Raw genomic sequence first — 16,113 nt, 5'->3', positions numbered from 1 at the left:
CCAGAGGTGGACTATTGAAAAAAAATGCTATTATATAATATTACACTCTGGGTATAGTGCTAAGGACTAAAAATAAAACAAGGAAAAGAAATGAAGAGTGAGGGAGCTGGTGTCATTTTATGTTGGGCTAAAGGGGAAAGCCTCTCTGATATAAAACCATTTGGGCAGAAGTCTGAAGGAAGTGATGGAGTGAGCCATGCTATTATGTGGTGAAACACAGGCAGGAACAAGTTCAGCGAAAGGCCTTGAAAGACTTGGAAGGCCAGGATTTTTCTGAGGGTGAATATGCAAGAAGAGTGGTAGACAGTGAGATAATTGAGATACTTGGGGTTGTGATAAGTACTTAATGTTTTATTGTGAGGTAAGCCAGTAAGTGATTTTAAGCAGAGTATGCAGTCTGGCTTATATTTAAAAGGATGACTGGGGGGCATCTGGGTGGCTCATTCGTTAAGCGTCTGCCTTCAGCTTAGGTCATGATCCCAGAGTCCTGGCATCGAGCCCTCCGTCGGGCTCCCTGCTCAGCGGGAAGCCTGCTTCTGACTTTCCCACTCCCCCTGCCTGTGTTCCCTCTCTCACTGTGTCTCTCCCTATCAAATAAATAAAATCTTTTTTAAAAATTTAAAAATAAAGTAATAATAAAAGGATGACTCGCTGTTGCGCTTTAAGAATGATTATATAGGGGCACCTGCGTGGCTCAGTGGGTTAAAGCCTCTGCCATGATCCCAGCGTCCTGGGATCGAGTCCCGCATTGGGCTCTGCTCAGCAGGGAGCCTGCTTCCTCCTCCCTCCCTGCCTGCTTTTCTGCCTACTTGTGATCTCTGTCTGTCAAATAAATAAATTAAAAAAAAAAAAAGAATGATTATATAGGACACAAGAGAGGAAGCTTGGAAAGCTCAGTTATAGGCAAAAGATGGTGGTGGTTTGAATGAAGTAGTAGGTAACAGGTAATTTGTGATAAGGGATTGGATTCTGGTATATGTTGTAAAGTCCTGACAGGATTTGAAAGGGATTAGAATTGGATTGTAAGAGAAAAAAAGATTATTTGCTTAGTTGAAATAAGAAGCATGCTTAAATACTCCACATGAGGAGGAGGAGATGGTAAAGGAAGAAAGTTTGAACAGAGGGAAAAAAATGTGTGACATAATTGCTCCGAGGGATGGGAAAGTTACTTACTAGAAGATAGAGTAGAATTTTGAGACAGCAGCGAGAATCCACTTAATGTTAATCCACTTAATGTATTATACTAAATGTGGCTGGGGAAAAAAAGGAATTTAAATGTCTGGGTGCTGCTTTAGAATAGCTGGAAAATTGGATAGAACGAAGGTTGGGGTTTTGCTGGGCAAATATATTGGAAGGAAAAAGAGTTAAGGAGTGGAGTATTAATAAAGATAGAACATGAAATTTTAGGCAGGATAAATAGGAAAGTTTTAAAATACTAAGTATTTTTCTTGTTCACATGCTTATTATATGCCTTTTTCATACACTTTAAAATCATCTATAAAATAATCTTTTGTTCCCCTTACCCTCTAGCTGTATTGAGAAATATGGAATAATGATTGCCTCCCTATAAAATTCAAGCAGAAAGTGGTGTGTGCAGTCTTCCACTTGCACTGTTATTTTAGGGAAAAGGAAAATTTGTAGCTGTTTGGTATTGTACAAGTGAAATGGGTGTGCTGAATGAAATGTTCATGACTTGTAGCTTATCAAGAATTAAACAGAAAAGTAAACAGAATTCCTATATTAAGGAGTTTCCAATTATGGAATGAATAAATCAAGGGAATAAAAGACAGCATAGGGAATACAGTCAATGATACTATACTAGCATCGTATGGTGACAGATGGTAGCTATTCTTGTGAGCATAACATAATTTATGGAGAAATTGAATTACTGTGTTGTACACCTGAAAGTAATGTAACATTGTGTATCAACTATATTCAAATATTTTTTTAAAAAGTTTCCTACCATATGTTCCTAGTAGACAGAACTGCTAAACAGAAGCCAAAGAAACATGTATGAATAACTTTACTAATTTTTATTGCTCTTCAGTGTTTTGTGGCTTGAATTGCTTCTTTCTCTATCATAGTTTTGGGGTAATAAATTAGCCTGAGCAATTTAGCTATGGTTTTAGTTTTAACATGAATTATGAGTTTTTCACAACTCCCTGAAGCAACTCACACTGAAACTTCAGAGTCTGGCACTGTTAGTTAACAGATGCCAAAAATGTCAACTAGACATTCTGGCAGATAAAAGTTTCTGCTTCCTTGACTCTTTACTATTTCTTAAATACTCATAAGAATATTTAATCTGTAAAAACACAAGTTGAATGTGTACTATACAAAGAAATAAGAAATTTTTAATTAGTGATTATATAATCACTAATTAAAATACTATTCTTAATTATTATTAATTCTATTATTATTTGTTATTAATAATATCTATTATTAATTCTACAAGGGCACTAATTAAAAATTTTTAATTAGTGCCCTTGTAGAATGTCAAATAAGTAATTTCTTAAAATTAGGTTACTTAGGGGCACCTGGGTGGCTCAGTGGGTTAAAGCCTCTGCCTTCGGCTTGGGTCATGATCCCAGGGTCCGGGAATCCAGCCCCACATCTGGCTCTCTGCTCAGTGGGGAGCCTGCTTCCTCCTCTCTCTCTCTGCCTGCCTCTGCCTATTTGTGATATCTGTCTGTCAAATAAATAAACAAATAATCTTTAAAAAGATAGGTTACTTAGATGTGCTGCTCTGAGTATGCATCTATATGAAGGAAGACATCTATATGAAGGAAGAAACAGCTTCTTGTAAGCAATCAATAAATATTTAAAGGATGCCCATAGTACATATTTTATGGATTTCTTTGGAGATAGAAAACAGCTCTGCACTAGTTAGAGCTATGCAGTTTGGTTTGAGGTAGATTTGTCAGAATTGCAGACTGTTCATTAATATTAACTTCATTCTACTGGGAATTTTAAAAGAGATCTGTATGAATGCAGATCTTACAAGCTATTCAGTGAATATTTTATTTTATTTTTAAAGATTTTATTTATTAATTTGACAGATTTATTAATTTGACAGAGAGAGACACAGCGAGAGAAGGAACACAAGCAGGGGGAGTGGGAGAGGGAGAAGCAGGCTTCCCGCAGAGCAAGGAGCCCGATGCGGGGCTCGATCCCAGGGCCCTGGGATCATGATCTGAGCCGGAGGCAGACGCTTAACGACTGAGCCACCCCAGGCGCCCCTCAGTGAATATTTTAACGTGAGCAAGTTTGTTTTAAATATATTGAAGTTCTCGGGGCGCCTGGGTGGCTCAGTGGGTTAAGGCCTCTGCCTTCGGCTCGGGTCATGATCCCAGGGTCCTGGGATCGAGCCCCGCATGGGGCTCTCTGCTCTGCGGAGGGCCTGCTTCCTCCTCCCTCTCTGCCTGCTTGTGATCTCTTTCTCTCTGTCAAACGAACAAATAAAATCTTTGAAAAGAAAAGAAAAAATATATATATATATTGAAGTTCTCTCAGTGAACAAGGTAAAGATCCCTCTTCTAATTTACATGTCAGTGTGAGGAGATAGATAATAAATACATAAATAACATAATATCATTTAACAATGGAAGGTGTAAAATAAATTGGACCATAATGATTAATAATGTAATTAAATTATGGACACCTGGTTGACTCAGTCATTAAGTGTCTGACCCTTAATTGAGGCTCAGGTCTTGATCTCACTATTGTGGGTTGGAGCCCTGTATTGGGCTCCACGCCCTGATTTAGTGATCTCAAAGCCATTGTTTTCATATCCTTCAATAACTTCATTTTCCTGGATTTTTCTCATGTATTTCAGTGATTTTAAAACATATGTAAAAAAATAATAATGTGGTTAAACTGGATAAAAGGAATATCTTCTCTGTGTGACTGATTTGATAAAACAGATAGGCTAATTAAACTTAGGTACAGGATATGATAACATTAATGAATATATGTCCGTATATTTAAAGGTTGTTCAGACAGATGAAACTGCAAGGAAACCAGAGCATGTTCCTATTAGCAGTGAAGATGAGAGGAATGCTGTTTTCCAACTAGAAAAGGCTATTTCATCTAATAAAGCTACCTCAAGTAAGGGGAAATCTTTATAAAAATGCTTTGAACTGGAGGGAGTTTTTATTTTCAATAAACTCTATATCCAAAAGCTTTGGGGACTAAATAATAACTATTATAATAATAATGATGTTAGCTGATTTTGTGATCATATGAAAGTCACTGTTCATCTTTAACTGTGACTAAATTCATTATTTTTTTCACCCTTGCCCTACCCTCAATTGCTGAAATGTAAGTCTGCTTTATTGTCATTGTTCTGATTGGTTTAGTCCTTAAGAGTCTACTGTGTGATTCCTTTTTAACTCATGGCCAGCATAATGAGCCAAAAAATGGAGTTCCTGTATAGACTAACACTTAGACCCAGTGAAGTCACTTTAGAATAAAAAACCATAGACAGATTTCTTCCCGGCTTATTAGTCTCCATAGTTATACACAGGGAATATAACTTGACCTGTATACATCCTTGTTAAATGGTTTTAAACCTAAGGAAACCAGACTTGGATTCCTTAAAAACAGCACCATTTGCTCATTTTTAGACTTGCTTACCATTTTTCATTACATAAATCAGCGGTTTCCAGACTTTCGGGATATTTATGCACAAACCAGTAAAATTCAGGAAAAAAGAACCTAGGTTAGGCAACTATTTATTTTGTAAATAAAATATATGTTAATTTAATCATTACAATTCTTTAAAAAATTCCATTTCTGACTTTCTCATTTCATAACTTATCATACTACACCTATCTACAGAATGATTTTTGAGAACCACTAATCTAGAAATATTTCAAACAGATACATACTTTTATTAGACTAACTGACCCTGTACTTAGTTATCAGAGGCAAAATGTTTCAGACTATCCATTTATGGAATCAACTTTAGAACACTACCCAACGTTAACATTTTTTATTCATAAAGAGCTTAATAGCAGATGTGGTACATAGCTTTCTTGTTTTCTGTGTTTTAGAAAGACTTTTTTAATATAGAAACTTCTCTGATTTAGTGATTTCAGAACCATCATTTTCATATCCTTCAATAACTTCATTTTCCTGGATTTTTCTAATATATTTCAGTCATTTTAAAACATAAAGGAATATTTAAGAGTAATGAATCCACATTGCTTTTTACCTAATAAAATCTTTACAAATTACTACAAAACTTTATTTTTCTGGTTGTTATGATCAGGTGATCTTCAGATGGCAGTGCTTTCATTTGAAAAAGATGATGATCATAATGGACACATAGATTTCATTACAGCTGCATCAAACCTTCGTGCCAAAATGTATAGCATTGAACCAGCTGACCGTTTCAAAACGAAGCGCATAGCTGGTAAAATTATACCTGCTATAGCAACATCTACTGCTGCAGTTTCTGGCTTGGTGAGTTTATTATTCTTTGAATGGAAGTACTTCTTTTTCATTTGTGTCTTACCTGTTTTCCCCATTGTACCAACCTAGCAAGTCCCTTAGAGGTCTTAGAGAAGGAGGGATCCATATTGATCTTAAATTTCAAGAAATTTCTAAAGATTCGGTAATCCACATTTTGAAGCTTTACAGCTATATAGATATTTTAACTTAAAAATTAACCTGTGTCAAGGCAGAGTACAATTTTTCTTACAAGCAATAATCCTCTTAGTCATTCTTGTATCCTCCATACAAAGCAGATACTATATTTTTCTTGAATAAGATGAACTGCACTAATGGTTGCTCTTTGATTGTATTGGATTTTAGTTCTTTGCCTTAAAAAATATAATTCCTGTTAGTGATTAATATTTCTTACAATTTAATATTTCCTTAATGATTCAGAATCTTTAGGCTGACTCTAGCTGTGTTGCTGTACTGTAGTGTTATACTTGGAAGCTGTGTAATTATCTGCCCTTATATTAAGTGATTTTAGACTGTTGTATTTCTTGAATTCTGGTATCTTTCAAAACAGGAAGATTACATGATCAAAATAATTTTTTAAGTAGCTTTGCTCACCCCATGTAGAACAGGTGAAAAGTTTTGAGGTATAAGATATGCTAAAAGTGGACAGGTTTATAAGAAATTCCTATTATTTCAATCCATTAGCTGCTTTTACTCTTTACAAAGAAATGCTTGAGAACAATTTAGAAAAATTAAATAGATGCATTTAAAGTCATGAATAGGTTTAGGCTCCTTATATAATCAGATCACCTTCTTTTATCTAGGTTGCATTGGAGATGATCAAAGTAGCTGGTGACTATCCATTTGAAGCTTACAAAAATTGTTTCCTTAACTTAGCCATTCCAATTATAGTGTTTACAGAGACATCTGAAGTAAAAAGAACTGAAATTAGGTATGTGTGAAGTTCTTTTTCTCTTGCATAATGAAAATGAAATAAAATTTTTACCTTCTTAAAGGAAAAAAATTGTAGTTTCACCTCTCCCTTTCATATATATATAAAGTGATCCTTGCCATCACTTCAAGACTATCACTTCAATCCCATCTTCATGAAGCATCTCTTTTTAATTAATTGACAAAAATTGAATTTAATTAATTAAAATAATTGGTATGCTTTAGGTTAGTTTCAAGTGTGCAACACAATGATTAAGTACCTGTATGTATTACAAAATGATCACAACAGCAAAGCCAGTTAACATCAATACCATACATAGTTAGCTTCTTTTTTTCTTTGTAATAAGTTCTTTTAAGATCTGCTCTCTTAGCAACTTTTAACTGTGCAGTATAGTATTATTAACTATAGTCACCATGCTGCATATTACATACCCATGATTAATTTTATAAGCTGGAAGCTTGTACTGTTTGACTCTTTTCACCCATTTTGCTTATTCCCCAGCCCCACTTCTGGCAACTACCAATCTGTTGTCTGTATCTATGAACTCAGTTTCAGAGTTTGTTTGTTTTTCTTAATTCCGCATACAAGGGGCACCTGGGTGGCTCAGTGGGTTAAAGCCTCTGCCTTCGGCTCAGGTCATGATCTCAGGGTCCTGGGATCCAGCCCCACATCGGGCTCTCTGCTCAGCGGGGAGCCTGCTTCCTCCTCCCTCTCCACCTGCCTCTCTGCCTACTTGTGATTTCAGTCTGTCAAATAAGTAAGTAAAATCTTTTAAAAAAAAAAAAAAAAGATTCCACATACAAGTGATATCATACAGATATTTATCTTTTTCTTTTTGACTTAATTTCACTTGGCATAATGCTAATGTTGTTCCAGATAACAAGATTTCTTCTTTTGTGGCTGAAGTGTGTGTGTGTGTGTGTGTGTGTGTGTGTGTGTGTGTGTGTGCATCTTTATCCATTCACCCATTGATGGACACTTACGTTGTTTCTGTATCAACATCTTAGCTACTGTAAATAATGCTTCAGTGAACATGGGGGTACTGATATGTTTTGGAATTATTGTTTTCATTTTCTTTGGATAAATACCCAGAGGTAGAATTGCTGGATCGTATGGTAATTCTGTTTTTAATATTTTAAGGAACCTCTGTACTATTGCCAACACTTGTTATTTCTTTACTACTAGCCGTACTAGCAAGCGTTGAGGTGATACCTCATTATGGTTTTGATTTGCATTTCCCTGATGTTTAGTGATGTTGAGCACCTTTTCGTGTACCTGTTGGCCATCTGTATATTTTCAAGTCCTTTATATATTTTGCATACTCACCCCTTATCAGATACATGATTTTCAAATATTTATTTCCATTCCATAGGTTGCCTTTTTTTTTTTAATTCAGACAGTTCATTACTTCTGGCATGGCAGGTAACATGAGCTTCATGTTTGCATCATTTTCTCTTGCTGTCTAAGTCCCATGGGGATAATGCAGAGGAACCAGGTTGATAGTGCACATACAATAGATCTGTGTCACAGCTAAGGAATACTGAGCTTAAGAACACGCCAATTTTATACAAAGACTGCTGGCAAATCTGACCAGTTGCTGCCCAGCAGACAGGTCTTATCTTTATTATGTTGCACAGGAATCAAAACTGGCCCCTGACCCATAGGGAGTTACTATTTCATCATTTAGGGCTGTTTATTCTGAAAACATCTTTGAAAAGGTATTTCTATTTTTTGTTTGGTTTTTTTGGTTTGTTTTTCTTTCTTCCTCCCTTTCTTTTTTTAAGATTTTATTTCTTTGCAAGAGAGAGAGAGAGCATGAGCAAGGAGCACTTGGGTGGCTCAGTTGTTAAGTGTCTGCCTTCAGCACACGTCATGATCCCCGAGTCCTGGTATCAAGCTCCACATTGGGCTCCCTGCTCAGTGGGAAGCCTGCTTCTCCCTCTCCCATTCCCCCTGCTTGTGTTCCTGCTCTGGCTATCTCTCTCTCTGTGAAAGTAATAAATAAAATCTTTTAAAAAAGAGAGAGCATGAGCCAGGGGATGGGGCAGAGAAGCAGACTCCCCACTGAGCAGGGAACCTTATATGGGACTCAGTCCCAGGACCCTGGGATCATGACCTAAGCTAAAGACAGCCGCTCAACCAATTGAGCCACCCCGGCACCCTGAAAAGATATTTCTAGATAAAAGTTGTCATATGACATGTAGAAATGTCATGAAAAATTGCCTCCTAATAGTGAGTACAAGAAGCCTGGATCACTAGCAACTTTATGAAACAAATGAAACACCCCTGGTTTGCCTACTTCTAGATTTCTTCTATGTAAGATTATTAGTTTGTGCAGTTAACCACTGTTCATTTTTATCTGCCCTTTTTTTTAAGATTTTGTTTATTTATTTGACAGAGAGAGGGGGCAATCTGGGGAAACAGCAGAGGAAGAGGGAGAAGCAGGATCCCCACTGAGCAGAGAGCTGGATGTGGGGCTCGATCCCAGGACCCTGGGACCGTGACCTGACTCAAAGGCAGATGCCTAACCAACTGAGCCACCCAGATGCCCCTTATCTGCTTTTCCATTTTGTTGATGGTTTCCTTTGCTATGCAGTCCCATTTGTCTACTTTTATTTTTGGTGCCAAATGTTAAAAAACTGTAACCAAGACTGACATCAAGAGGCTTATTACCACCTTTGTTTTCTTCTAGGAGCTTTACGGTTTCAGGTCTTATATGCAGGTCTTTAATCTATTTTGAGTTAATTATTTTTTAAGATTTTATTTTTAAGTAATCTCTACTCCCAGTGTAGGGCTCAGACTTACAACCCCAAGATCAAGAGTCATTTACTCTACCAACTAAGCTAGCCAGGAACCCCTTGAGTTAATTTTTGTATGGTGTAACTTAGTGGTCCAATTCTATTCTTTTGCTTTAGGATAGCATTTCTGACTAAACTAGCCATAGAACTCTCTCAGCATTTAATCTGCCACATAATTTAGCATTGTACTTTCTTACGGTTTTGTCTGTTATCCTAATTCAGTTGAGTTAGAAGGCACTATAAAGTCTGACTGATGTTATCATGAGATTGAGAATCTGGTTCCAGAAATTATGTGACAGAGCAAAACAGTTCCCCTGGACCTCCATTTTTCACTTTCAAATTGACAACCACCAAAATTTTAAAAATACCTATCTTGGCAAGAGTGAGACAGCACTCTCCTCATACATCAGTACTAATAGGAGTATAGAACAGTATAATCCATAACAGAAATATAGTGTAATATTTCAGATTTGCAGACACATTTGTACTCATCTCAAATGATATATTTATAAAGATATTCATTCTGGCATTGTTTATCATAGCCAAAGATTGGAACAACCCAACTGTTCAGTAATAGAGAACTAGAACATCCACACAGTGAAACCCATGTAGCTATTAGAGAACTCTTGCTAAGACACACTGATTTATTGAGAGACACTGGAAGGATCAATAAGGTGTACAGATAAAAGTGGTTACCTCGTATAGTGTAATGGAGAAATAAGTTGTATTTTTCTTCTTCCCCTATGTTATTATGTAGATAAATCACAAATAATGGACCTCTGGGGCTTTTTATTACTACTAAAGAGAAAAATACTAAAATGTTTTGTTTTGAATATTTTTCTACAACAGAAATGGAATATCATTTACAATTTGGGACAGATGGACTATACATGGTAAAGAAGACTTCACCCTCTTGGATTTCATTAATGCAGTCAAAGTGAGACATTTATTTACTTAGTTCATCAGTTGGAGGTTTTCATAAATAATATTTAGCAGAAATTTGTCTGCTGTCTTTTTACTGGTTGTAAAACATTGTCACCCAGCCTTTTATATCTGGACATAGCTTTGATTATTTCTCTTTGGGTATTTACTTTTAGGAGAAGTATGGAATTGAACCAACGATGGTGGTACAGGGAGTCAAAATGCTTTATGTTCCCGTAATGCCGGGTCATGCAAAAAGATTGAAGTTAACGTAAGTATTGAACCTTATATCAGAAGATTCACAAGGATTAAAACATAAGGTGGATGCACACTGGGAAATCAAATAGATTGACCTCTGCTAATTTAACCAGTTTGTTAATAGCACTGTCTCCTAAAAATCAGGATCTTTGTTATGATAGCATCAGTGTTACAACCATGAGCAGTAGGTCAGATGACACATGTTACCTTGTATTAAATAAGTAAAAGCTAGCATAAAAATATTTGTCATATTAATCTCTGCATGATAGGTGCTTTAACATATGCACATTTTAACTGATTATCAATGAGATTAATCACTTTTAATTACTGTAATCCAGGCTTAATGATCTATACTTTAAAAAAACAAAATTGCTATTACATATAATAAGGCACTAATTTGTCTTATATTATTTGTCATTAGGATCCCTGAGTATGTCTTGGATGCATAAATAATGATATTTCCTGTATACTACATAGATGAGAGTAGAGTGTGCAGTCCTGAAGCGTATTGATTAGTGGAATTTAAAATTTGTTGGAAGTAATTCACAGTAGTGCTTTATAAGTTGGCCAGTATTTGGAATCTCCAGCATGATATACTTTATGAATGATATTTTTCATTTACTACATTTTTCATTTACCAGATACTTATTAAGTACCCATTAAGTGGCTAGATGAGCTTGGCTTCAGAAAGACCTGGATTCACATGTCCAGCTACTTCTTTTGTCACATTGAGTAGCTTACTGAACTTTTTTGAAACTCAGTTTTCTGTCCACAAATAGGAATGATTGTGCCCATAACTATTGAGCATTAAAATAATAGTAAAGATTAGTAGTGTAATTGCACTAGTGTAAATGTTACTCCTATTAATTTTTTCATTATATGTCTTTATCAAGTAACCTGTACCCTCAAGGAATTCACAGTCTGTTGTGACAAAGGGACATGTTAATCATTAAAATGTAATTGAATAATTAATATAATAAAGGTTTTTACAGACTACCTTAGGCACTATTAACTCAGACCTTCCCTGTAGGTAGATTTCATTTGAACTACCTTTGAAAAAAGATATCAGGCAAAAACAACAGTTTATGCAAAAGCATATAGCTAATAATGAGCACGCATGATCTGTTTGGGAAATCAGTATTTTGGAAGAACTTAAGAATGAGGTGATAAGAATAAATGGTAGAAAGAATAACAAGTTATAAATGGGACGAATTTCTTTGTAAAATGGAAAGAGCTATTATTGAGGTTTAAATAGATCACATAGTTTAGAGCCTGCCATGAGATAGGTACATGGCATATGATATATAACATTATTAGGTGAGAAAGTAAAATCATATTTACATTTTGAAAGGATCTTGGCAGCAGAGTAGGTTGGAGGTAGGAGGCAGTGGGCTCGAGGCTAATCTACTAATCTAAGCATATACAGATAATAACTTGATTTAAGGCAGTATCAGTGACAGGGATACCTGGGTGACTCAGTCGGTTAAGCATCTGCCTTCTGCTCAGGTCATGATCCCAGGGTTCTGGGATCAAGTTCCACATCAGGCTCCCTGCCCAGCAGAGTCTGCTTCTCCCTCTGCCTACCACTCCCCCTGCTTTTGCCCTCTCTTGCTTGCTCTCTGTCTCTCTCTGGCAAATAAAATAAAATCTTAAAAAAAAAAAAAAAAAGAAAGACAGTATCAATGACAATAGCAACAGCAAAGTGGTTTTTTAGTGAATGGGATATAAGAGAAAGGTAAAACTTAATGTCTTTCACTGTGATTAGCTTGTATTTGAAGATTTAAATCTAGTTTGCTTTTTACTCTTTACATAGAAATGCTTGAGAAGAATTTATGATACCTCCATACTTGAGGGAATATGAGGATTATTTGTTTTTAAAAAACATTGCTTACATTTTGGATTTGTGGGTGGGAGGGATTGTCTTTTAACAAATGGTCTGTATCCTTTACCAATACTATTAGTAGTCCAGACTGATTCACTGTTAGATAAATGAATGTCTTGAGTTTAGAGCTTTTAGTAAAGAAAAATTATAATATATGAAAGCAGGTGGATTATTAGATTTAAAAATAAATATAAAGTCTAGACACACAGGTCGGGAATCTCTGGGCAACATTAAACAGCAAATCTCTCATTTTATAGAATTTACCAAATTATTTGTCGTTGATTATCTTTCTTAGAATGCATAAACTTGTGAAACCTTCTACTGAAAAGAAATATGTGGATCTTACTGTATCATTTGCTCCAGACACTGATGGAGATGAAGATTTGCCTGGACCTCCAGTAAGATACTATTTTAGTCATGACACTGATTAACAGAAGTTGTCTTAAATTTACTCCAGGACTACTTGATTTTGGAAAGATTGCATTTAATTCAGGAATGAAAAAAATCAATTCATAATACTATGGATTTCTCTCTGATGAAGCCTTAATTTAAGGGAAACATCAGTAGAAAACTACAGTGAAGAATTTTAAAGCATTTTGGAATATAATCTGTACCTGTCTAGTGCTTCATATGTGGATATGATCACAAGCAATTTTGAACTGGACTGACGTTTTATAATGCTTAGAAAAGATTTGTGTATTAACATCTCTGGATGAAAAAAAGGAAAAAAGTATGTATCCATCACCAGAAGAGATAAAAGATCAAGAAATTGAAAGTAACAAATGCAACTATCCAAAAAGTTTAATCTTTTGTGAATTTTGTTGTTCACTATTTGAGACCCAGTTTTTCACACAAATAGTGTTTGGCACCCCACACCTCTTATAATTAGGCTTTTGAGTTTAACACCAGTGAGAAGAGGAGAGATGGTAGCAGTAAATGAAGAGCAGCCATTTTAAATTGTACATACAGTTACAGTTTACTGTCCTGCTAATTTAACTGGCGTTTGTTAATATCACTATCTCCCAAAAATCAGGATCTCTGTTGATAGCATCAGTGTTGTAACCCATGAGCAGTAGGTCAGATGACACATGTTAACTTGTATTAAATGTTAACAGTATTATATGAACTCTGACAACCTTCTTAGAGGATCCATGAATGTGAACAGCTAAATGTGGCTAATCATTTGATTCTTCAATATGCCTTCTAATGTGGCTGTTTTATTTATTTGGAACTCTAAACCTGATTGTCATAGTATATAAGACTAAAAGGTTTTGTAAAGGGAGTGTCCTTAGAAGTAGATGAAAACTAGAAATTAAAAGAAATCATTACTAGTTGAGTCTTGATTTTTTTTTCTTCCAGCAACCTAATGGATAGAAAAATAAAATTATTTTAAAGGGAAACATACTATTTTATTCTGCATTCCCAGAAAGGGAGTTGACAAAGATAAAAATTTATTTTTTTAGGTCTTTATTGATAGAAACTTTCTGTTTTCTGATAGGAGATATTACAGAAAATTCATACAAATACTTTCATTAAAATGATGTAAAATGTACTCAACACTGTAAATTTGGTAAAAACAGCAAGTATTTTATTTCTAAGGCTGTCATGCATTCTAAAGCTATTGGCATTTTGTAACCACAGGAAGTCACTTCCCTCTAGCTGCTTTTAGTCTGATCTGTTGAGGCCATTAATAGGTACTTTGATAAACTCAAGACTAGATTTACATCAGTGTTACTCCTATGTGGTATCTTTTTATACTCTCTGCTAACTTCCCTTTTATTTCATTTATAAATAATTGAAATTACTTTGTCAACCAACTGTATTGTTTCATTCTTTTGTAAAAGTATAATCCAATTGGGAAAGTTATATTTGGGAGTGGAAGGTGAATTTGTATGAATAAAAAAAAAAAGATACTCTGCATTGGAGGCAAGGATAGATGGACGGGATGAATTTAAAGGAAATGGATACCCTTGAAATAAGTGATGTTTATTCAAGTATAATGTTTAAAATTACTTAAAATTGAATTCAAGAACATCGGAGTTCTATGTCTTGGAACTCTTGATGCTAGTAATAATAAAAGGACTTTTCTATAAGAAGCCTTTTCCCCATTTTCACTTTGCTTTGTATGATAGTAACTGATGTTTTCCAGGTACCCATTCAGTAATCCTCAACTATGATCTAATAGCTTGCTTATATTTTATCTAAATTTCCATATCTTTTCAGAAGCAAATTTGGAACCATGCTATCAGTTCTTATTTATAGTGATTAGTGTTTTAATAGACAAAACCAACAAGGATTAAGTTCATTTTGTCATTACACCTGAAACCATTTTATCATTGCTTTCTTTTTTTTCCCCCAGTAGGTAATGGTAATTGCCATTAATAATCTCTATTCAGTTCTACTAAGCTGGAAAGCCAGGGTGTGAAGTTAATGACAATTTTTTTTCATTATCTGTTTTATTTCTGTACCATGATCACTTTTGGTGAAAATACTAGGTGCGAAAATTATTTGATTTTTGTATGGTACCACTGAGTGATTTTTTACTTATTAAAAATAAATTAAGAATTGTGACAGTATCTTTGTAAATCCTATTCCATGGTTGACTCCAGAGATTCCAACTTTGCTGTTCATTTTGTAAGTAATGTTTCTTTGGTGTTTTCTGATTTTCAAGTTTTGCAATCATGCAGATGTAACAGTCGCTGAGTGTAGAAGAACATTACTTAAAAGTGCTTCTGGCTTCTGGAAATTCTGTTAAAACAATTGAAAAATGGTGACTGTGTAAAACCATATATATTTGGGGGGGGGTGATTTTTATTTTATTTTCAGTAGGCTTCACATCCAGTATGGGGCTTGAACTCAACAACCCTGAGACCAAGAGTCACATGCTATACCGACTGAGCCAACCAGGCACCCTTAAAGTATAATCCTTTTTAGAGTTCAAAACTTTTTGATACTCGTCAGTAATTTCCTCTAAATTGTCCCAAAGCTAGAACTTAGATATATATCTTCGTTTTTATTTTTTTGTCTATTATCATACTTCCTGGTGATGCCAATGACAAGGCATAAAAGTCAGCAATGTTTAGAGTCCACTTTTTTAATAATTTATATTAGTAAAATGAAGACAGAAAATGGTTCTTCTGAGATCTTAAGGAAAAATCTTTTGACCTAATAATTCAATTTTAATGAACAAAAATTAAAATTACAAAAATTCATTGTGATTGTAAATAAATAGTCATTTTGTGTACAGTCAGTAGATATGGGTTTAACTATTTTATTTTCAACAAATCTAAACCGAAGTGAGGAAGTTGAAATCATGGGGATTAGAGTAATTAATAGGTAATTTTTAGTGTTCATTTTTCTTTCTTGCCATTTCTTAGCTTTGTTTTTTAACTTGAGAAATATATATATACAAAAGAGTGTATAGAATATAAATACACAGTTTAAGAATTAATTTTGAAGTAAGGGTTGTATAACCACCTATCAAATTAATGGAACATTGGCAGCAGCCCAGAAATGTACGTTGTAGTCCCTTCTCAGTCACCACCAGGTTCCCTACACATATCCTCTAGCAATAGCACTATCTTAACTTTTGTGATAATTCTTTGTTTTTATTTATAATGTTAACTACCTATCATGTACTTTACTAATATAGTTTACTTTTTGTAGGTTTCTGAACTTGATGTAAATGGAATCAGACTGTATTTTTGTGTGTGTGTGTGGCTGCTGCTTTCTTCAACATGAGAATCATCTGTGTTGTTGCTCATAGTCACACTTTATCCATCATTATATAGTTTACTTTTACATTAATATACCACAGCTTATTTATTCATTCTATTGACTATGGGATGTTT

The 16,113-nt window shown here is 34.8% G+C and overlaps 2 protein-coding genes across 2 annotated transcripts in view; one reads left to right on the top strand and one right to left on the bottom strand.

Annotated features, from left to right (window-relative positions):
• Positions 1 to 14,837, top strand: part of UBA6 (ubiquitin like modifier activating enzyme 6) — an 82,293-nt gene extending 67,456 nt beyond the window's left edge. Inside the window, exons 28-33 of the mRNA XM_080796772.1 lie at positions 3,990 to 4,107; positions 5,273 to 5,466; positions 6,276 to 6,403; positions 10,051 to 10,138; positions 10,299 to 10,393; positions 12,558 to 14,837. Of these exons, the coding sequence (XP_080652898.1) occupies positions 3,990 to 4,107; positions 5,273 to 5,466; positions 6,276 to 6,403; positions 10,051 to 10,138; positions 10,299 to 10,393; positions 12,558 to 12,693 (759 nt within the window). The 3' untranslated portion in view covers positions 12,694 to 14,837. The remainder of the gene's footprint in view (positions 1 to 3,989; positions 4,108 to 5,272; positions 5,467 to 6,275; positions 6,404 to 10,050; positions 10,139 to 10,298; positions 10,394 to 12,557) is intronic.
• The window catches only part of STAP1 (signal transducing adaptor family member 1), a 43,517-nt gene continuing 41,127 nt past the window's right edge, over positions 13,724 to 16,113 (bottom strand). Inside the window, exon 9 of the mRNA XM_080796774.1 lies at positions 13,724 to 15,010. Within this exon, the coding sequence (XP_080652900.1) occupies positions 14,979 to 15,010 (32 nt within the window). The 3' untranslated portion in view covers positions 13,724 to 14,978. The remainder of the gene's footprint in view (positions 15,011 to 16,113) is intronic.

The sequence above is a fragment of the Martes martes genome (genome assembly GCF_963455335.1).
Source record: "Martes martes genome assembly, chromosome: 2".
NCBI classification, from domain to species: Eukaryota; Metazoa; Chordata; class Mammalia; order Carnivora; family Mustelidae; genus Martes; species Martes martes.
This window is presented reverse-complemented; position numbering and strand designations above follow the sequence as displayed.